This window comes from Eulemur rufifrons, chromosome 7 (assembly GCF_041146395.1).
Source record: "Eulemur rufifrons isolate Redbay chromosome 7, OSU_ERuf_1, whole genome shotgun sequence".
NCBI classification, from domain to species: domain Eukaryota; kingdom Metazoa; phylum Chordata; class Mammalia; order Primates; family Lemuridae; genus Eulemur; species Eulemur rufifrons.
In genome coordinates, this window is record NC_090989.1 from 79,389,441 (window position 1) to 79,412,910 (window position 23,470).

Sequence of the window (23,470 nt, forward strand, 5' to 3'; positions counted from 1 at the left end):
ACTGGGGCCCCATTCTCAGTCTTCTCAAACAGAATAATGCCCAGCTTAGAATTTTTTATCCTGCAAAACTAAGTTTCTTATATGAAGGGGAAATAAAGTCTGTCTCAAACAAGCAAACACTGAGGGAATTCATCAAGACAAGACCTGCCCTGCAGGAAGGACTCAGAACTGTGTTACACATGGATCAGCACAATAGACACTCACCAGTGTAAAATCATCTAAAAGCTAAAGGTCAAAGGCCAGATACCACAATGGCTCAAGACGTAAAACAAAGCAACAAAGTTCTACTCAACAGGATGAACAGAAATCCACCCAACTTATCAATTCTTTCAATAAATGTGAATGGCTTAAACTGCCCACTGAAGAGACATAGGCTGGCTGAATAGATAAATGTACACAAGCCAAGTATCTGCTGTCCTCAGGAAACACATCTACCCCCCAAGGACTCATTCAGACTCAAGGTGAAGGGATTTTCTAACAATATTCCACACAAATGGAAACCAAAAGAAAGCTGGTGTAGCAGTTCTGATGCCAGATAACTTAGTCTTCAAATTAACAAAAGTAATTAAAGACAAAGATGGTCATTATATAATAGTAAAGGGAACAATTCAACAAGAAGAGATAACAATTCTAAATATTTATGTACCCAACAGAAGAGCGCCCAGATTCATAAAGCAAATCCTACTTGATCTAAACAAAATGATAAACAGCAGCACCGTAACAGCCAGGAACTCAATACCCCACTGACAGAACAGGACAGATACTCTAAACAGAAAATAAACAAAGAAACAATGGACTTAAACAGAACTCCAGAACAAATAAGCCTGACTGACATTTACAGAACTTTCTACCTCAAAAAAGCCACTGAATATACGTCCTTCTCATCAGCTCATGGCACATTCTCTAAGACTGACCACATCCTAGGCCACAAAACATGTCTCAACAAATTAAAAAAAATAGAAATTATACTATGCATCTTCTCAGACCACAGTGGAATAAAATTAGAAATGAACTACAACAGAAACACTCAACTCTACACAAAGTCATGGAAATGAAAGCAACCTACTGCTGAATGGTTACTGGGTCAAGGAGGAAATTAAGACGGAAATCAAAAGATTCTTTGAACTAAATGACAAAGGAGACACAAGCTGTCAAAATCTGTGGGACAGCACTAAAGCAGTCCTGAGAGGAAAATTTATATCCGTAAATGCCTACATCCAAAAGACAGGAAGATCGCAAATAAACAATTGAAGGAATCATCTCAAAGAACTGTAAAAAGACAAGCAAACCAACCCCAAACCCAGCAGAAGAAAAGAAACTGCAAAGATCAGAGTAGAACTAAATGAAATTGATAACAAAAAAACTATACAGAAGATTAATAAAACAAAAAGTTGGTTCTTGGAAAAAATAAACAAAATTGACACGCCTCTTGCTAGATTAACGAGAAGCGGAACAGAAAGGACCCGAATAAGCTCCATCAGGAATGAAGAAGGAGAAATTACAACTGATGCCACGGGAGTACAAAACATTATCTATGAATACTATAAAAACCTCTCTGCACATAAACTTGAAAGTGTGGAGGAAATGGACCAACTCTTAGAAACACACAGCCTCCCTAGGCTCAATCAGGAAGAAATAGAATTCCTGAACAGACCAATATCAAGTACTGAAAATGAAGCAGCAATAAAAAAACCTTCCTAAAAAGAAAAGTCCCAGATCAGATGGTTTCACACCCGAATTCTACCAGACCTACAAAGAAGAACTGGTGCCTATCCTGCAGAAATTATTCCACAACATCGAGAAGGAAGGAATCCTCTTCAACACGTTTTATGAAGCCAACATCACCCTGATACCAAAGCCAGGCAAGGACTCAACAAAAAAAAGAAAACTACAGATCAATATCCCTTATGAATATAGATGCAAAGATTCTCAATAAAATCCTAGCAAATCAAGTTCAGCTGCTCATCAAAAAAAAAAAAAAAAAAAAAAAATCCATCACAATGAAGTGGGCTTCAGCCCAGAGATGCAGGATGGTTCAATATACGCAAATCTATAAATGTAATTCACCACATAAATAGAAGTAAAAACAAAGACCATACGATTCTCTCAATAGACGCAGAAAAAGCTTCGACAAAATTCAGCACCCTTTTATGATAAGAATGTATAACAAAATAGGCATAGAAGGGACTTACCTGAAAATGATAAAGGTAATGTACAACAAACCCAAAGCCAACATCATACTGAACAAGGAAAAATTGAAAGCATTTCCGCTTAAAACTGGAACCACACAAGGTTGGCCTCTATCAGCACTTTTATTCAACATAGTGCTGGAAGTTCTAGCCAAAGCAATCAGACAAGAGAAGCAAATCAAGGGCATCCAAATGGGTGCAGAAGAGGTCAAACTATCGCTCTTTGCTGATTATATGACTTTGTATCTAGAAAACCCCAAAGATTCTGCCATGGAACTACTGCAATTGATAAACAAGTTCAGCAAAGTCTCAGGTTACAAAATCAATGTATACAAATTAGTAGCATTCATATATACCAACAACAGTCAAACTGAGAACCACATCAAAGACTCAATACCTTTTACAATAGCAACAAAGAAAATAAAATACCTAGGAAAATATTTAATTAAGGAGGTGAAAGACCTCTACAGGGAGAACTATGAAACACTAAGGAAGGAAATAGCAGAGAACGTAAACAGATAGAAAACCATACCATGCTCATGGACCAGCAGAATCAAGATTGTTAACGGAAACAGAAAACCATACCATGCTCATGGACCAGCAGAATCAAGATTGTTAAGATGTCTATGCTACCCAAAGTGATCTCCAGATTCAATGAAATCCCTATTAAAATACCAACATCATTTTTCACAGATCTAGAAAAAATAATCTACACTTCATATGGAACCAGAGAAGACCCTATATAGCCAAAGCAACCTTAAGGAAAAAGAACAAATTGGGAAGCATCAATTTATCAGACTTCGAGCTATACTAGAAGGGTACAGTTGGAAAAGGGAAGACAAATACTGTTGTTATTCTTCTTTGATGCTACACCAAAGCTAAAGAAGTGGAAGTTTCCTCAAGTTTGGCTGTACTACATAATCTGAAACCATAGTAATTAAGCTTCTCTGTTACATTAAAATCTACTGGTGAGGGACTTCTGATTCCACACAGGATGCGAAAGGCTGTAAAGCATGTTGCTCCTACCCTAACAAGAAAAGGCTAGATTAACTACAAAATCTTATTTTGGGGGAACATATGGGAAGGTTGAAATTTCAAAGTAACCAAGTAACCTGATCTAAGGATAGGCGGTCCTTGCAAGGAGGGAAGGGTAACAGTAATTGTCTCATCCGTGGCAGAATAGGGTAAACTGTACTGGCTGTAACCCCAGCAGGTAAGAAATCTGCTAAGATTTAAAAGAACTGCCTAAAGAGAAGTATGAGGTGTCATATCTGTCTGAAATAGCTGGGGACATCTAACTAAAGGGAAATTAATAGTAAAGGACACCAAATGCTGGAATTTGAAAAGATCAATAAAATTGATAAACCTCTAGGTAGACTGATCAAGAAACAAAGAGAAGACGCATAATTACCAAAACCAAGAATGAAAAGGAGAACATCACCAAAGGTTCCATAGACACTGAAGGGTAATAAGAGAATATTATGAACAACTTAAAGCCAGTAATTTGACTGCCTAGTTGAATGGAAAAAAATCCCTTTAAAGATACAAACATGCCTCCCTCAAGAAGAAATAAATAATCTGAACTGTCCTATACCTATTAAATAAACTGAAATTGTAGTTAAAAGCTTTCTCAATTAGGAAAACTCCAGGCCAATATGGCTTTACTGGTGTATTCAATCAAATAGTTAAGAAAGAAATAGTACCAATTCTATATAAACTCTCCCAAAAAAGAGGAGGGAAAAGTTTCCACTTCATTTTATGGGGTCAGCATTACTCTGATACCGAGAGAAACAGAAATTACAAAGAGAACTACTGACAAATATCCCTGGCAAAAATCCTAAGCAAAACTTTATCAAATTAAATCCAATATATTAACAAAAGATAATACATGATAACCAAGTGGGGTTTATCCCAAGAATGCAGGATTGGTTTAACATTTGAAAAATCAGTCAATATAATTCATCATATTAACAAACTAAACAAGAAAAATCATGTGATCACTTCAATAGAAAAAGCATTTGATAAAAATCTAATATTCATTCCATGCTTTGAGAAATGCTGACCTACATACAGTCATAGAAAATGCATTGTTTTTTGATGAGTGGTATCTTACTATATGTATCCTCCTACACCGTTGTTTCATTTGGTAAGTTTTACAGATCTAGCTATAAGATCATCCTACAAATCATTATAATATCCCTCACTTGTCATTATTATAAGATTCCCTATCATTATTCTTAGGTTTATACTAAAAAATGCCGCAGAAACATGTAACAAATCCCATTGTAGCACTTGTTTACTGTATGGATAGTGTGGCTGAAATTGCCTATTACACTATTCAGGGTGTTCTCAGAAAGTCTCTCCAGAGAAATATTATAATGAAATGTCATGAAAATCTTTGTTTCTTATAAGGAAATAGTGGGTGTTTTTTTCCTCTCTCTCACAAATAGTGTGATTTTATAACTGATCATGCTTTTCATTTTGCTTTTGCTGTCACATTTATACCTCATTTTATTAACTATGTGGGATATCTTACTGTTTACATATCTGAATAACCCCTGGGGCCTTATTTTCTCATTCTCCTTATATTTTCCCAAACCTCAAGACTTATTCTTATTTTTCTATACCATTTTATTGTTCATTGTCTTCTGTAATCTTAATTTCTTTGTTAATAGAAACAAGCTATAAATATGCAAATAAATGCCACAATCAGCATATATTTGGGGTGAGAGCCTATATTTACCTGTGTAAACAAAGTGGTTTTCTGTCCAGAGATGACTTTTAATGTTTGTTGTCCTTGTGCAGAAGATGTGCTGACTCCCAGGGTTCCCTGGACCACTGACCCAGTAGTCAGTTGCTTTCCAGAAGTCTGGGGTGATGGCTGGCCAACTAAAAATGTGCCCTAAGTTAGAAAAAAATATAAGGAACAAACCAGTAATTTGTCAAATTCAAATGAATCGCTCTGATTCTTCAAATCACAAGGTCCCACATTACAAGCTACAATGCTCTCCCCTTCGATTCTGCAACTCAGCAAAATAATTGAAAGGAACGGTTCTGCCCTAAGTATCACTTCCAACAGTTTTCCCCATTTCTCAAACTTTGCACCGTAGTTATAGAGCAGGCTGTTGGAAACTCAAGTTTTGCAATCTAGTCCTCAAAGCTAGATTTAATCATTCAGACTGCTAAATATTCATTTTTCTCAGTAAGAACATCTGAAACCAAAAGTCTATTACTTTCCTTAGGGGAGAGCAAAGACTTCAGTGACAAGGGGAAAGAAAGTGGAAACCCATTCCTAATCTAATCTAACCCAACTCCAAATACCACAACTTGACACTGTCTCTTTGGTTACTCCCTTCTGAGAGCAAGTTTTCAACTCTAGAGTATACTGTTTATTACCTCAGGGATTTGGGAGGCAATTAGCATAGTAGAAATCTTTCTTTGAGGCAGAAAGATCTGGGTTTAAACCCAAACTCTACCATTAGCTGAGCAGGAAAATCTTGGATAAGTTACGTCTTCCTGAATCTCCATTTCTTCTTCTCTCAAAGCAGGCCCAAAACAACACAGATTTATAACATAGCTAAACTCTTAGAACTGACCCCTGATCCCAGAGCTGTAAAGGTAAATCAACTATCATTAAAAGCAGTTATCAAACAGCTAAATGATTTAAAAGATCAGTCCACAAATAACCAGACCTGGGGAGTCTGCTTGAGGATATAAGATGTGTAAGTCAGGTGCTGGGATATCCCTCCAGAGCCAGTGGTACTTTGCGCTCCTCCTGTTCCTCCTCCTCCTCCACTGCCACCTCCACCACTGCCACTGCCACTGCCACTGCCGCCGCCTCCTCCTCCTCCTCCTCCTCCTCCTGTACTACTACCACCACTGGCAGCTGAGCCGGACTGGAGATCTAAAAATACAATGAATGACAGCAACATCATAAAAAGTACCAAGCCAAGTTTTAACAGAGAAAACAAATGAGCCCAGAGAGATGTTTCCCTCACAGCACCATTTCTTCTCCTTTCCTATTTCCCTCCTTTTCTGTTATCTACCTATTCTGTGACAAGAGTGAGGAAAACTTCCTAGAGTTAGAAGACTGAAATCTATTTACTCTCAATTGAATGGCAGCTGACTATATTTCAGCTCCAAGTACAATGAAGAACGCATCTTTGACAAGTGTTTTGACTTAGCTGTGGGAGATCGAGAGGGCCTGCTACTGACATTTTCTAGCCAAGTGTTTTAATCAATGCTTGAATTTGCTCAGATAGGTGCTTCTAAACCTTTTAGCATCTCATCCAATTTCAGTGAAATTGCTGAGATTTAGTGTAATTTTACAGTACTCTCTTATTTTGTCTCCCCTGACTTGGGAAAAATAAGACTTCCCTCACATTTAAAATGACTCCAGGGCCCCATTCTCTTTTGCTTTTTAAATCCCACTTCAAAGCCTTAGGACTCTTTTTACTTCCCTTTTGGTCAGGTAATGTATATGAATTACCTGGACTATATTCACTCAATAAATATTAGAGTTTGACTTCCTTCCCCACTTTAATTCCAGTGATTATTACTGGAACAGATTCCTTCCCAATGGTTTATTTTGACCCTGAGGATATCATAAGAATCTGGGTAGCTATCTGGATTTATCTCAGAATACTACACATTGTTCTTTTCTTACATATCTAACTTTTAGACATGCCACTGCTTAGGTATGAGGAAAAAATACCAGGGCAAGAGTGGCAATGACCCATCATAGTCAATAAACACAATGGCCGTAAGCTTACACACTGCCTTTTGGCAAGGGTGGTTAATTTCTAATGAACCTGACTACTGTACCATTCTACTTCTGATTCAGAGGCAAATAATTTCCTTTATATCTTTTCCTTCTCACCACCACCCAAATTGTTTTTCTCTATACGGTAAAGCAAAAGTTTATGTAACTCTAGATAACTATCTAATCTCCTTTGGGCTTTAAATGTATACACTAAGGTAGAGCCTGTATTCCTCTTTCTATCTCCAAACCCAGCAAATGTTAAGAAGTACATCTAAATAATGTCAGGCAGAGACATTTGATTCTAATCCTATTCCTATCCCCTTTAAAATGAAACTAGACTTCCAGCTACTGAAAAGAAGATAGATCTTCCCTCAGGTATCACCAGATAATTTTCAGATGCCACTGAAAGGAAGAACTCTTCATTTACAGTTCATGCAGACAACTTTCTCCCAACATAGCCTTAACAGCCATCTCTACCCAGTCATTCATCCCTGATCCCAAACTGAATAGTAAACTCACTTCTAGTTAAATTACCCATATGTTTTAAATCCATTTGGGCAAATGCTACCATTACACCATCAAAGAATTATAGAAATGATTCCTGAAATAGGTAAAAACTCCCTCTCAGGCGGATGAGATAAACACAGTCAAAGACCCAAGAACCAAATGATTTAACTAACTAGCATTGTTGGTAGCTCGCAGGATGGCTCCTTGAGGGATCAGCAGCAGTTTTCCTTTTCCTGAAGGATTCTTGCTGTTTGTGGTAAGGTAGAGTTTAGTGCCAGGAGGCAAATTTGCCAAGTTGGCCAAATTAGTGGCTGGGAGCTGTAATGTTGCCATTACTAAAATGGTAAAGGAAAAAAAAAAGGAGGAAAAACTGTAAGATAAATTGGAACTAAAGGCAACACTCTGAAATTAAAATAGGAGCAATTAAATCTTATATATAAAAACACTAACAAACAGTAAACTTACAGTTTGTTTCCTAGATGCAGAATGCTTTAAAGGCTGATATTCTTAATCTTGCTTAATCTTAATCTTGCTAATTAAAAAATAATTTAGACCAGAAGAGCCTGTCAACTCATTTACATCTGTATATAAACAGGGTGAGCCTATTTCCTGGTTTTGACCAGAACAGTTCTAGGTTACACCGATGTTCCATTGTAATTATTAATAGTGACTCTTTCTACTCTCAAAGTACTGAGGGCTAGACAATTAATTAAACAATGACCCTATCTATGGATGAATACACATTTTCCCCCATTTGTTTAAAGTCAAAGTTAGGGCAAGGTCTACTGTCCTAATTGGCAAGTACAGTTGGCCCTCTGTATTCATGGGTTTAAACAACTGCAGATCAAAAATATTCAAATATTTCAGGGAAAAAAAAAAAGGATGGTTGCATATGTACTAAACATATACAGACTTTTTTCCTTGGTATTCCCCAAACAACACTATATAACAACTATTTATGTAGCATTTACGTTGAGCATTTATGTTGTATTAAGTATTATAAGTAATGTATATATGATTTAAAGTATACAGGAGAAGCCAGGCATGGTGGCTCTCACCTGTAGTCCCAGTTACTTGGGAGGCTAAGGTGGGAGGAATGGTTGAGGTCAGGAGTTTGACACCAGTCTGGGTGATTAAGCAAGACTCTACCTCTTACCAAAAAAAAAAAAAAAAAGTATATGGGAGGATGTACATAGGTTATATGCAAATACTACGCTGTTTTACAGGAGGGACTTGAGTATCCATGGATTTTGGTGTCTGCAGCAGGGGATCCTGGAACCAATCCCTCACAGATACCAAGGGAAGACTGTGTGCATATGTGTAAATTTAAAGCAAACTGCTTACACACCTCTATGTAAAATGTTCTATAAAGAAGAATAACAAATGTTTTTATACACTTCTTATAGCATCAACCTAACTGGGCTTTCCTAGACAGGATTAGATATCAGATAAAATCACTAGCAAAAGAAATTTTGGACAAAGCTGCTGCTGAAAGGACCCCCATGATTGTTAGTTACCTGAACCCTGGGATCCACTCTTCTGAGGACCAGCAGCAGTGACCTGAGCCTTGGTTAAGGCCTGCACCGGCTGGGCTACAATGGTTCCTCCACCTCCACTCACAATTGCTTTGGCCACTCCTTGGGTCACAACTTGCTTTGGACCAACTGCTTTGGCAACAGAAGAGCTGGCCTTGGCTACAAGGATTTGGCCACCACTGATTGCCACAGCCTGTTTCACTGTTGAAGGTAAAGTAGACCCAACTGGCACCCCAACAACCTGTTCAAAATAGAAAAGAGTCCAACAGTGCTGCTTCTCATAATCCCTTTGAGAGCTCTTAGAACAGTAGTCACTCTGTTCTAGCAAGGAGCAAAGGCCTAGCTATAACACATGGAGTCTAATTCAGTCATCTAAGAATGCTATCTGGACAGATGCGAAAGAACAACCATTATTTCTTACATTTTGGATATTATAATAATAAAAGATTAAAGATTGTTGTCTTACCTTGCCTACTTTTATAACTTACTTTGATAATAAATCATTTTTAATAGAAAATTTGGGAAATTCATAAGCATAAAGAAAAAAATTCTACTCATTCAGAAATAATCTCAAACATTTTTAATGTATTTACTTCCAATTCTTTCTAATGTACACTTTAAAACACAGAATTGGGATCACATTGTACATATAGTTTTGTAACTTTTTAAACATCACAAGCATTTTTCCAATGTTATTTTTAAATGACCAAATAATAATATATTAAAATAGATAATATTATAATCTATGTAGAACATTTCACTACTGTAGGATATTTAGGTAATTTTAAATTTTATATTATAAAAAACTGTGCAATAAACATTCTCATATAAGAACTATAAATTCCCGTAGATACTTTTAAATATCACCTCTTCAGTAACTTCTATATTATCCCTACCTGAATTGATAATCTCTTCTTTCATCTCTGTAACTCCTAACAGCTCACATCATTTATAATATACGACACTTCTTGCGACTGAATTTTTAAAAAAGTTATCTTTTCCGTTATGTCTTCCTAATCTTTCCTTTCCTTGAAGGTGGATACTTGATTTAAAAAGTTTAAACAAGAATAATATTTAACTGGATTTTTAAAAAAAAGACCTCAATATCCAAATGGAAGTTGGAAATATCTGGCTCTGAGAGTAAAGTGAACCCTTTCAAGTAAAAAAATACTCTGGAGCTCTTTTAAAACAAAGTAAACGGCTAAATTAGAGGAAACTAATGGCAAATTGGGGCACTGTTTCCCACTCCCATTTCTTTATTTCATAAAAAGAACTCACCAGAAACTAGATGAAAAGACTTTCATAAGGGTATAAGAAATGCAAATGATCTGCCTTCTTAAGGCGAAAAAGATAAAATAGGAAGTGCTTTTTACCTATCAGATTGGAGAAAAAAAAAGTTAAAAATCTGATAACACCAAGAACTGGCTAGAGGCTATGGGGAAATAGGAATTTTTGTTCACTGCTGGTAGAGAGGTAAATTTCTAAAGCCACTCCAGAGACGCACTGGCATATCTGCTAAAATTGAAAATTCACATACCCCATACATATAGTAGGAATTCTACTTTTAGGAATATATCCTAGAGAAATTTTAGACTTGTGCTCAAGGGAACATATAGAATAATGTCCAAGGGAGCATTATTTGTAATTACAAAAAACTGTTACGAACCTAATGTCTATAGCACATAACAACATTATAATATGTACAGATAGAGGAATGGATAAACCGTGATTTAAGATAGACAATGGAATATCACACATTAGCAAAAATGAATGAAACTACAGAGAGTCCCAAAAGTCTCCATACAAAGGAAAAATTTTGTACATAAAGGTATATTTAGCTACAATTTCCTATTTTCCCTATGTATGGAGACTTTTGGGACACCCTGTAGAAGTATATATTTTAGCATACAAAGACTGAAAGAATACATATTGAGTGAAAAGAGACATACATAAAAATATATATACATATATCTTTTATGAAAAGCTTCAAAACACAAATATTACATGTTTTCTGTGGCTACATATTTATGTAATAGAAGTATGGACTGGAAGGCTACACATCGAAGTCATGATAGTGTTGCTTCTGGGAAGAACAAAGTGGACTACAACATTTATCAGTCACGTTTTATTTGCAGAATAAAAGGTCTGAGCTTTTGGAGAGCTACTTGCAATTGTCAATTGTCATCCAGCAGCTTGACTTCATTAACGATTCCCTCTTTGGAGAATGGTAACTCTTTGGGGAAAAAAGAGGAGCTGTGCTTCGCTATTGGGCATTGACAATACTTAATTTGGCATCCTTTAATTAGCAAAGAGTTGGTAAACTGACTTTCTTTTTTGAACAGGGAGGGTCTGAATCTTTGGCACATGACTGGAAAAACTGGGGGCATATTTGACACCTTTTCAATACTGCCCTTTAAACAGAAAAATCTGCTATTCTAATATTAAAGACATTTGATTCATGTGAGAATTGGTTACAAATTCAAATTTTCATGTCATCCCCTGAGAGGTGACAGACTACTCACTTGGCCTTATGCCCCCCAATTCCAGAAGGGGCTGAATGTTGGTGACTATAAGAAAATATGGTCAGTGCTTGTGAAGTCAAAATTAGTCATGATGCTAAGATTGCTTAGCTTTTTCTCCTCACTCACAAGTACAGTTGATTTTGGAAGTAATTAAATGACTAGTACAAAATATGCAGAAACATAGCTAGATGTCATTAAAGGGGGATGTATTGGTTTTGATTTTTGTATAATGTACTTATGCCTAACAACCTGTCTAGACTAGTATATTAAACTGTTTATATGAATAAAAAATTTTTAAAAAAAGATCTGTGTAAATATTAACATGTTAACTTGGGGTGCAAGATATGTGGGTGTTGATTATATTGTTCTCTATATTTTACTGAAATTTAAAACTCTTTCTAAATTAAAAAATAACAGGATTATTTAGGAGATGGAATAAAATGATAAATTATATGCTAGTGATGAATGGGATGTTTTAAATAAATAATTACTAAATTACACATGGTTTCTATTCAAAGACTCTGAGTACAGTAAAATACATGTGTTTTGTTCTTGCATAATATGGCTGATGTAAAGAAAACAGTCCCTAATCAACGGTGTAATAAAGAGGAAAGACCATAGGCTTCTGTAAGCAGACAGATTTGGTTTCCCAATTCAGTTATACCAGTTAGTAGCTAGGTTATTTAACCTGTTTGAGCTTTAGCATTAGCCTCATCTATAAAATACAGATGATATTTATTAATACCTCATAAAATCATGAAACAAAATGAGAATAAATTTACAAAATGCCTAGCTGCTGTTGCTGCTAACCATGACACTTACTATTAACTGAAGAATGGTACTCCATGAGCTCACGTGGAGACTAGAAAAGGAGAGCCGAGAGACAAACATTTGTTGCTATCTTCAGCATTTGGTCAAGGCAAGAGACCTTGATCTTAAATCCCAGATTCAGTTACTCAAATAGAAATTAATCTTGAGTGAAATTATATAGCATCTGGGATCTGCTTTAAAATACTCCAGGAAGAGGAATAAGATTGGCAAAATGTTGATAATTGTTGAAACTGGGTACTGGGCACATGGGATTCATTATACTAGTCTACTTTTATGAATGTTTAAGGAAGGAGAGAGAGAAAGAAGGAAGAAACAAAATAAATGAACCAATGAAAAAAAGCAAGTTAGCCCAGAATGGAGATGAGAAATTCTCCCAGCTCTTCTAGCTTATTGAAATACCCTACATTTTTTTATTCTAACTGTATGAGCGTCATTCTGTAGGGGACCTGGGAGTTTCTGTGGCCAGAGTGGGGTGAGGTCATTTCCCTAGAGATGTGGAGATACAGAAACCCTTCTTACTAGTCAAGAACTTTCCTGTACATTTATAAAAAGTTTCTTTATATAGAAAAACATTTTTGGGGTGTGGAAGAAACTGCTAGTTGAACCCCAACTATCTATTCTTTCCTTTTCTCTCATACAGTAACAGACACTTCAGTTTTTAGTTGGGGACATGGCCACATAGAATCATGATCGTATTTTCCAGCCCTCTTGCACCTAGATGTGGCCATCTGATTTCTGGCTAAAGGGACGTGAACAGAAATGATGAGTGTAACTTTTGGGCTGTGCCTGCCCTGGGTTTTCCCCTTGCTCCCTTCCTGCTGGCAACAAGTGTGAACATGGTGACATGACATGAAGTGTTTATTTTAGCCCACAAGCTGAAAACCAAAATTTGAGAATGCTAGGCAAAAAGGCAGGAGGAGTTTAGATTCTTGATGACCATGGAACCACCAAAGCAAAACTGCTTACTGGTCTTTTATGAGAGAGATAAATTTATTTAAGCCTCTGGTATGTATATTTCTCTGCTATAACAGTTTCACCTTTTTCCTAAGACAAGAATCTTCACATCTCCTAAACATATCAAACTTGGCAATCTATTTCATAAATTAAATTACATAGAGCCTATTTTTATGTTCCTAAACTAACAAAGAAAGCAAAGACTTTAAAAGAAATCAAGACATAATTGGACCTATTTTTATCTTTTTCTCAAAATTCCATGCATCTGACTTACTTTTCCCTTCTCGTGCCAACTGCTTCAAAGTTCCCAGGATATGACACACTTAATCTCTCCAAAAGCCTGATAAAACGTGGTGTCCCAAACTGGCCACAGGAGGGCAGTCTTTACTATCAGCTTATCCACTATGTGCAACCACTTGCAAGATGAATGCCCTCCCTCAACTTTGTCTAGAAAACAAAAGAATGAGGAAGTTGCATTCTATTAGGAAAAACTCTAGGCCCAGCTGATTATGGACACAACAAGGAAGAAAGGTAAGGGCTCTGAAACTAGACACTATAATGCCAAATTAGTTTGGCTTTTAACAGCACACTTCAGCCTAGAACCTGAATGCACCTACCAACTCTTCTCATCCTCACACTTCTCTGTATTGTTATTTTCCTCCTAGCTTTAAAATGCAGACACCCATTGCTCTGTATTTGTTATAAATATACTTTACTTTGATTCAATGTTTCTATTTCTGCTCTCCCTGTGCCCTGTACATACCTTTGGCAAGTTAAAATTTACTTCAGGGGAAGATTCTGTATATGATTTTCCCCTCCAGATACTAAAAAATACAACCATTTATAAGTTAAGTGTTCAACAGTAACATTACCATGGTACTTGGGCATGAATATACATGACATTCACATTAGCTACTACTTACCGAGCACCTGCTCTGTGCTAGGTCCTTTATATACAATGATCTAAATCTCCTACAACTTTGAAAGACAGAAGGTATTATTCTCTTACACTAGATGAAAAAACCAGGGTTGAGAGATCAAGTAACCTGTCCAGGTCACAAAAGTAGTAAGTGGCTGTGATCTGCAACAAGCTCTAATTCCAAAGCTCAAACTCTTTTTACTATACCATACTGCTTCCTTCCCACATGAACCCATTTATTCCTCAGTTGCCCCCTTTCTCATCAAAGGGAGCACCTCTCTCCACTTTCAGGAAAAACATAAGCTGTGTGTGTTTTTTTTAGAATTCAAAACAGTTTTTAATTTTAATTTTTTCTATTTTCCACATACACGAACTATATGGTCAAAATTTCTTTTGTAAGTAATGTGCAAGGGTGAAGTATTGAAGTTTGTTGTTGTTTAGGTTTGTTTGTTTTTTAATTTCAGAATATTACAGGGGTACAAACGTTTTAGTTACATAAATTGCTTTTGTACCGTTTGAGTCAAAGTTATAAGTGTGCCCATCCCCCAGAGAGTGTGCACTGTACCTGTTAGGGGTGAATTTACCCATCCCCTTCTCCACCCCCACCACCTGCTTGATTTCTGATGAATGTTATTTCCATACGTGCATATGAGTGTTGATCAATTAGTTCTAATTTAATGGTGAATAAGCTGTGTTTCTATTGTTCAACAGTACCACTTTTTCCATCCTCCTGTTTTCTGGCATAGTTTCTAAGAATGCACTTTAGCAACAACCAGGGACAGTCTGTTCTTGCAGTCAGCTCCTTATTTCAAGTGCAAAGGATGTACTAAATTTCCTAGCCGTGACTTTTCTCATTCTCTACTGCTTCTTTGCAGTTCACATTCTGGTGTGGCTCTTCTCTTCAGGTATCTTTAAACTGCATTCAGGGCATTCTAACACAAACCCCACCTATTTTCTCTTAGGCCTATATTATCATTAGGTAGGTGGTAATGTGTCAAGACAGTACGGTTGTTCGGCATTATTGGAGGAGTGGATTGACAAAAAGTGGAGATTAAGCTTCTCCCAGAGCTTCTGACCATATATAGCAATGCTAGATTGACTGAAAACCTAAATTGGTAAAACCATATATCCCTATGTGAAACAAAATAAATTTTTAGGAACATACAGGCAGAACAAGTCTGAATAGAGAGTTCAGATGACAATAAATGATTCACTAAAGGTTGCTGACAGAATGCTTACCTGTATGGCCAAAACAACAATGGGAGCGTTGGGAAGCAGTTGGGGATGCCTGTCTTAATGATCCTGGCTATGGAAGCCTCTAAGTCAAATCTGATGCTATAGCTCCCTGGTTCCTTAATTTGTCTAGGCATATAAATCAGCAGGGAAGCCTATCAAAAATCCAGATTCCTAAGGCTCCCAAGAAGATTCTGATTCAGTAAGTTTGAGATGGAGGCCTAGTAATCTGTATTTTTTTAATCAGCAGATAATTCTTATAACCAGATACAGCTGGGAAAGTAGTTAATAAACTCTTACAGAACTTAAAACCACCTGTAACTCTATGAATTTTTATCTTGGTCCTTATCTAGCTATGTGATATCTAAAATCTTTTTCTATTTTAGAAATATTCCTCTCAAAACAATTCACTCTCCCTAGACAAGCTGGCTTTCAAGTTGAAAAACAAACATCCACATAATATTATTAACAGCTTTAGAATACACCTGCCAAAAAATTGAGATAATTTAACTCTGGATGTTCTAAAAGCATGCTTAAGTTAGAGACAGTGGCTCACAAATTTTCATAGTTTTGAAACTGGGAGTTTGGAATCAGCAGGCCTGGGTTCAAACTCCCTGTCCGTTATAAGCTGTATGCTTTCGAGGAAGTTGCTTCACCTCTCAGAGCGACAGTTTTCTCATTTGTAAAGTGAAGGTGAAAATACCCATCCTGCAGGGTTGTGTGAGGATTACAGATAAAGTCAATAAGAGCATGGCATACAAAAGCACTCAACAGATACTAAAGTCATGTATCACATAACTACATTTCAGTCAACAACAGACCACATTTCCAACACTGGTCTCCCATGAGATTATAATACTGTATTTTTACAGTATCTTTTCTATGCTCTGATATGTTTAGATCCAGAAATACTTACCACTGTGTTACAACCGCCTACAGTACTCAGTATAGTTATATTCTGTACAGGTTTGTAGCCTAGGAGCAATAGACTGTCCAGCAGTCCTCACCCTTTTTGGCACCAGGGACCAGTTTCATAGAAGACGTGGGTGGGTGAGGACAGAGCTCTGTGGCCCAGTCCCTAACAGGCCACGGACTGGTACCAGTTTGCACCTTGGGGGTTGGAGACTGCAGGACTGTACCATTGCGCCTAGGTATGTAGTAGGCTATAATACCATCTAGGTTTGTGTAAATACACTCTATGACATTTAAAGAACGATGCAACTGCCTAACAACGCATTTCGTAGAAGGTATCTGTCATTAAGCAACACATGATTGTCTTTTTAATTGACTCAGGAAAACATGAACCTATGTATTATTTTACAGTTCTCCAAATATATTAATTCGCCTATACCTCCAAATTATACAGAAATTAAACTCTCTATAGAAAGCCAAGAATCAATCAACATCACACAGTCTGGATATCACAGGTGTAAACTGGAACACTCCCCTATCAGAAAAAAGTAAAACAGTAGACCCATTTTAGATTTGAATCAAGTGGAAAGCTGAGTCCATGAAGTCAGTCCCTTTCACTGCCAGAGATAACACAGTGTCTCTTTGCCTCTTGAACGATTTCTGGACCCTCTATAATATATGCCCCAGCTCTTGTCAATGATTACTATAGGAGCAGAAGGGTTTAACACATTAACTGCCATGTGAGTTGTAGTTAACTCACATTACTTTTGAGCCCGGGACCTCCTGAAGCATATGTAACTGATACATCTCTTCACCTTGGGAGCTGCGAGAACTATTTTTCAAGTTGCATATAACTCATGCACAGAAAAACACTAAAAAATAACACATTTTTCATTAAATTAGAAAGGATCATTTACTTTTCGAAGTTTTCATTCTATTAATATTTTCATAATAAAACATCGTGGCCCTAGGAAATTTTTTTTCTAGTGTGGCAGTCACTGTGTTAACATTAACTGACTTGCTTTTCCAACTGGGCTTTCATCTACAGGTTTTTATGGGATCAGCCTCTGTCCCCTTGAATCTTTTCAGCATCTGTCAATTATTTAGACAAACAACATTCACTTACATGTTGACCTTCCCATCCCTACCCAACACAAACCTTGGAGGGCTGAATCTTTGGTGACTGGGTAGTCCCTTCTCCAGTAGTTATGACCTGTTTTTGAGGGGACACGGCTATCATGTGACCCCCTTTCACAGTCACGTACTGAGGAAGTGGTGACTGGCTGGCAGCTCCTGTGGTGGGCACATGAGGGGCTTCACCAGGTTCCTGTTTGATGATCACCTTGCAACAAACAGGATAATGACATTGAACAAATATCCCATTTTTAAAAAGCTATTAATATGATTTATTCTCTTTGCAGGGACTAACAAATTAATGAAGCTTGATCTGTAGAGAAGGATTCCACCAGAAGGGTAAAAATGCTGTTTAAATATAGTCCATAACAGCTATTAAAGGGACCAAAAGTAGGATCTGGACTTGATCCCGTGTTCTTGCAAACTCAACCTAGTCACTTGTTTTACAGATTGGTGACATATGGCAAAACAAAGAAAGAAACACACTGTTTGTGCTCTCTGAATTCCCATCTTACTGGACTCCAAGAGCTGTCCTGTGGACACCACTAAATAAATGAAAGCATGTCTCAGATCTAAGTAAAGTCTGGTCTTAAGAGTTGAGACATTCTAAAAAGTTAACATGTTGTAGGAGTGTCAGTGAACTCCAACATTACACAAAAACAATTATGAAACAAGACCATACTGACTTGTAGGATAATGCCCTAATAAATACTCACTTTTGTGAAAGCTCCAAGTCCTCCAGTTATAGGTTTGGGGCTTTGAACCTTAGGGTGACTCCCAATTGGGCAAAGAGGTGGCATAGATGCAAACAAAGAATCCTCCTGCTGTGTGTATAAAAATAGCTTATTTTATAATCAAGATAAATTGGTGATTTCATATATTCTAGTCATTTATATTTGATACAAACCTGTGACATTCCTTAGCAACATAGACAACCAAAAGACAAAACAAAACAAAAAGCCTGAAACTGAAACTGTGTGGGTCTTCCAAGCCTCCACACCTGCATTTTTTTTTTTTTTTTTTTTTTGAGACAGAGTCTCACTCTGTTGCCCAGGCTAGAGTGAGTGTCGTGGCGTCAGCCTCGCTCACAGCAACCTCAAACTCCTGAGCTCAAGCGATCCTCCTGTCTCAGCCTCCCGAGTAGCTGGGACTACAGGCATGCCCGGCTAATTTTTTTTTATATATATTTTTAGCTGTCCATATCATTTCTTTCTATTTTTAGTAGAGATGGGGTCTCGCTCTTGCTCAGGCTGGTCTCAAACTCCTGAGCTCAAACGATCCGCCCACCTCGGCCTCCCAGAGTGCTAGGATTACAGGCGTGAGCCATGCATTTTTTTTTTGTTGTTTTTTGAGACAGTCTCAATCTGTCCCCCAGGCTAGAGTGCAGTAGTGTCATCATAGCTCATTACAACCTCAAATTCCTGGGCTCAAGTGATCCTCCTCCTCAGCCTCCTGAGTAGCTGGGACTACAGTCTCATGCCACCATGCCCGGCTAAGTTTTTCTATTTTTTGTAGAGACGGGGTCTCGTTCTTGCTCAGGCTGGTCTCAAACTCCTGACCTCAAGTGATCCTACCACCTTGGCCTCCCAGAGTGCTAGGATTATAGGCATGACCCATAATGCCTGGCCTACACCTGCATTTTAATATTGTTTTAGAAACCCAATGCAAAGAAAAGCTATAACTTGGCAAGAACCCACTCATCTGTGTCCTGTGGTATGCTGGAAAGACTTCTATCCTACTACTGCTAATATTTGGCAGATAAGCTAATATTTGGCAGACTTTATCGGTTTGCATGTTTAGTTGCCTGCCAGATTATAAATCACTAAAGGACAAGGACTATTATTGTTTCTTTTATATCCCTAGAGCCTAGGCACTAAATAAATAAGGAAACAGGCAGTTGCAATGTTTCAGTATATACTCTCTTTTAACAGTATTCACAATTGGATTTGTAAAATTTACTCAATAAATACTCAGAATAAAAGGGAAAAATTTTCAATAATGATTAAAAATTAAAGCAACAAAAAGAACTTAAATAATTAGCATATGCAAAGATAACAATGGTAAACATTCAAAACTACTGTAGCTTATTTTTAATTCTCAAACACAAAATGTAAAAAACACAGCCAATTTGCCATAAACTATAGGAGCAAGAAGCAAAGTTAAGAACACTTCTCTTGCCTGACCTTCACTTAACTAATATATTAGGTTGGCTGCCACTATTTTTTTTTTATTTCATCTTGTTATGGGGGATACAGAATTTCAGGTTCAATTGTCACTTATTTCCTTGTGTGACAAAAGTTGAATTGTGGCTTCAAAGACTTTAACAGAATTTAAAATTTTGATAAAAATACCAAAAATATTTTTTTCTCCAAACTATTTGGAGAAAACCTAAAAGTATAAGAGGGTTTTAATTTCTCACTGATTTATAAAAACTTGATATTAGCTGTCTTGTTAATTTCTACCTAATGAATAAAAGATATATTCTGTTTAAAAACAAACAAAAAAAAAAAAGAACACTTCTTGACTATGTAATTAAAAAGATCATTAACAAACATTAAAAAATAAAGCTGGGCATGGTGGCTCACACCTGTAATCCCAGCACTTTGGGAGGCTGAGGTGGAGGATCACTTGAGGCCAGGAGTTTGAGATCAGCCTGAGCAATGTAGCAAGACCCATCTCTACAAAAAACAGAAAAATCAGCCGGGCATAGTGGTACATGTCTGTAGTCCCGGCTACTCAGGAGGCTGAGGAGGAGAACTGCTTGAGCCAGGAGTTTGAAGATGCAGTGAGCTATGATGATGCCGCTGCACTATAACCCAGACAACAGAGCAAGACACTATCTCAAAAATAAACATTAAAAAATAAACTGGCAGAGTTATGATCCTCAAGGTAATTATTTTAACAAAACTGTCTAAATAAATAAGTAAATAAACAAGGCCACTTCCTCATTGCAGTTAAGTTTTCAAATAGATACTGAGTGATCATTTGACAAAAGTTTTGAAAAGCATTTTCTACACTAGGAAACGAGCAAAGCAAGGTAGTGGAGTCTGGAGTAGGTGTTCTTCAAGATACTTATGAGCTTGATGACTCTACCTTATGGAATTTGTGTCATCATCAACTGATGCATTCTTGCTGAGGCTAAACACGCTGTCTTTAGAAACTAGCAAAGTGCAATAATGCATTAAGAGTGTTACCTTGACATTAGATGTTACAAAACTACTTCCATGAATTTTAGGAATAGGAGAACCTGTTCCTTGGGAGACCTGAGCCGTGGAGAGCTTGTTTGTCGGACTTCCTGATAGGCAAGGCAGATTTAAAAATAATGTATAAATAAAGTAAAATTTACAGAATGTAATTTTAAAGCATTTTCCACCACCCTTCCCTCTTCCCACTATTTGTTTTTCATTTTTAAGGGCTGAAAACCCACAACCCTGAAACTATTATGGAAAGTAACACTCAAGGACTCATCCCTATGAAGTTGATCACATGCTCAACCTCAGAGGGATAAGAAAGAAGCTAGTAAAGATGTATAAAAGAAAAAGTAAGTATATGTCATATACTCTATTCCTAATAAGAGCTATTGTAACATAATGATATTGGTTGGTTAACAAATGTGCCAGAATATATGCACCGAAGTGAACGCTAGCGCCTTCAAAGTTTTCACTAGAAGGTTATACCTACTCCAATATGCTGCCAACATTAAACATTTTATGCTCCATCTGAACAACTGCCTTTAGGGACCGAAAAAAATAAGTTACATAATCTATAGCCAACAATAAGACCCCAATTGGTATTTCATCACCTACTACATTTACCAAACTTGTCTCCAAAGACTTTAGGCTGATTCCTAAAACTCAATGTCCTCAAAGGACACCTATTTGGCATCCCTAAATATGTACAAAAGGCTACTCAGTAAGCCCTGACTGCAATATTTTTAAAAGGAGTTCCACAATTACAATAATTGTTAATGTGCTTAGCTTTTCAAAAAAAGCTACTTGGAAAAGCCTAACATACATTCATGTGTATTAAATCTAATACATTAAAAAAAATCAGCCTCATTACCTTATAATCATCTCTTTTGTTTCATTTCTTGTCTATTTCCCTTAATTAGAAGTGAAAGCTACAGGGAAGTTTACACTTAGGAGCATGTGTTTAAATACAGGTTAAATAAAGGAAATAAGTAAAATAATGTTAGTGAAAGCACTTCAGAAAACCCTGAAAAGCACTATGTAATTGTATGGGATTATGGTGACAACATGGTGAATCCAAGGACTTCTTATTCTTCCTATTAGAGTTTTCTTTTTATAATTGCATGTTTCAATTTACCTCCCACAAGAAAAATCTACCTTATTTGCAGAAAAGTAAATATCGTCTTTTTCTTAATTTGGGGAGAAATGTTCATGGCCCACAAAGCTACTAAAAGCTTAATTTAGAAAGTTGTGCCCTTCACGGAGAACAAAACAAAAACAAACAAACAAAAAAAGAAAGTAACTACACTGCTTGCAGGCTCCAAAAGAGTAAGTCTTCCAAATGAAAACTAATTTTTTTAGAAAATTAATTATGGCTCATTTTTAATTTTTAGAAATTAAAAAGAGAACTTAAAACATAAAAACATAAAAATCTAAAAACGTAACTTTTACAAAGAGTAAATCTTCCCTTACAGAAACAGTATTAGAGTTACTTTTATATATTCCTCCTTTTTGTTTATGGATAGAGATTTCATTCTCCCATTACACCATTATACAGCGGTACAGTCAAAGCCATAAAGTGTATTCTCACTAAAAGTTTACTTAACATAAATGTTAAACTGTCACAAGGCAACGTCATGCCAGGTTTACATTTTTAATAAAGATCAAACCTTTTGGGTTGGCAAAAATTGAACAAAAACACACCTGTACTGGGAGTGGTAGTTCCAATAACCTGCCCAGGCTTGTCCATGATAACATAGGGATTACTAATAACGGAGCTGGCAGTTCCTTGCTTCACATGGACTGGAGTGGAAGTTGGGGTTCGAGGCAATGGTGATGGGCTTGGAGTTGATATTGGGGAACCTTTATTAATTAAAAAGAGAGAAGAGAAACAAAATAAATATATTCAACTCATCTAATAAGATGTTGAGGACCAAGGAAGAGGGGCAGCGCCACCAGGACAAAGGTGACAAATGAGGAAAAGTGAATGGGACCATATGCTTCTGAGGCTAGGCAGTAGCAGAGGAGCAGCTGAGGCCTGGGAGTAGTATGATTCACCCTCTGCATCCTTATCCTTGTGGACCCCAGCATCAGCATCATTGAGGAAATCGTTAGAAACTGTTAGCAACTGTTAGAATTTAAGGTCCCACTCCAGACCTACTGAATATAAATCTGCTTTGAATAAGATCCCCTGGTATGCACACTGAAGTTAAAAAAGCAGAGCTTTACATAACAGTGTGGAACTGCTGAGTCTTGACATGATAAATCTCTTAACATTACAGGTGGTTATAATATTGGTTATACTCAAAGACACTAAAATTAGGGAGGAAATCAGTAAGTGAATAGCTAGCTTTAGGAGCCTAGTATCCTGATTTCCAATTCATTTCAAATAGGAAAATGTAAAATTCACCTGCCCAGGACAAAAGTCTCTGTCAATATTATGTCACAGTTACAATCCAGAAAGATTCACTTCCCACAGAATACTCTCAAGGGCTACTGACATACATTTAAACACCCCCAACTGTCTTTCATTGATCAAATCTGTCATCTGTGAATTTCTCTAAATGTCAAACCAATTGATATGTTCAGCCTATTCCACCTCTGAAGCAGCAAGTTCTAGTATGTTTCTAACTGGTAGGTAAAATTATACATTCTTTACCTCTCATCATTTCAAAGATTTGGATATTTTTGCTTAGCTGTCTACTTTTAGCACTAAACATTCCTTTTTTCCTCCTTCATTTAAGAATTGCACAGAAGCCCTCCCAATGTCTGGAAGTTTTCAAT

The 23,470-nt window shown here is 36.9% G+C and overlaps 1 protein-coding gene across 2 annotated transcripts in view; it reads right to left on the minus strand.

Moving 5' to 3' along the window:
- Positions 1-23,470, minus strand: part of YEATS2 (YEATS domain containing 2) — a 95,175-nt gene that overhangs the window by 24,612 nt on the left and 47,093 nt on the right. For both annotated transcript variants that reach the window (XM_069472865.1, XM_069472866.1), the window contains 8 exons: positions 22,391-22,549; positions 20,693-20,793; positions 18,215-18,322; positions 17,524-17,706; positions 8,976-9,234; positions 7,632-7,793; positions 5,882-6,093; positions 4,933-5,091 (listed from right to left, as the gene is read on the minus strand). In XM_069472865.1, the coding sequence (XP_069328966.1) occupies positions 4,933-5,091; positions 5,882-6,093; positions 7,632-7,793; positions 8,976-9,234; positions 17,524-17,706; positions 18,215-18,322; positions 20,693-20,793; positions 22,391-22,549 (1,343 nt within the window). The remainder of the gene's footprint in view (positions 1-4,932; positions 5,092-5,881; positions 6,094-7,631; positions 7,794-8,975; positions 9,235-17,523; positions 17,707-18,214; positions 18,323-20,692; positions 20,794-22,390; positions 22,550-23,470) is intronic.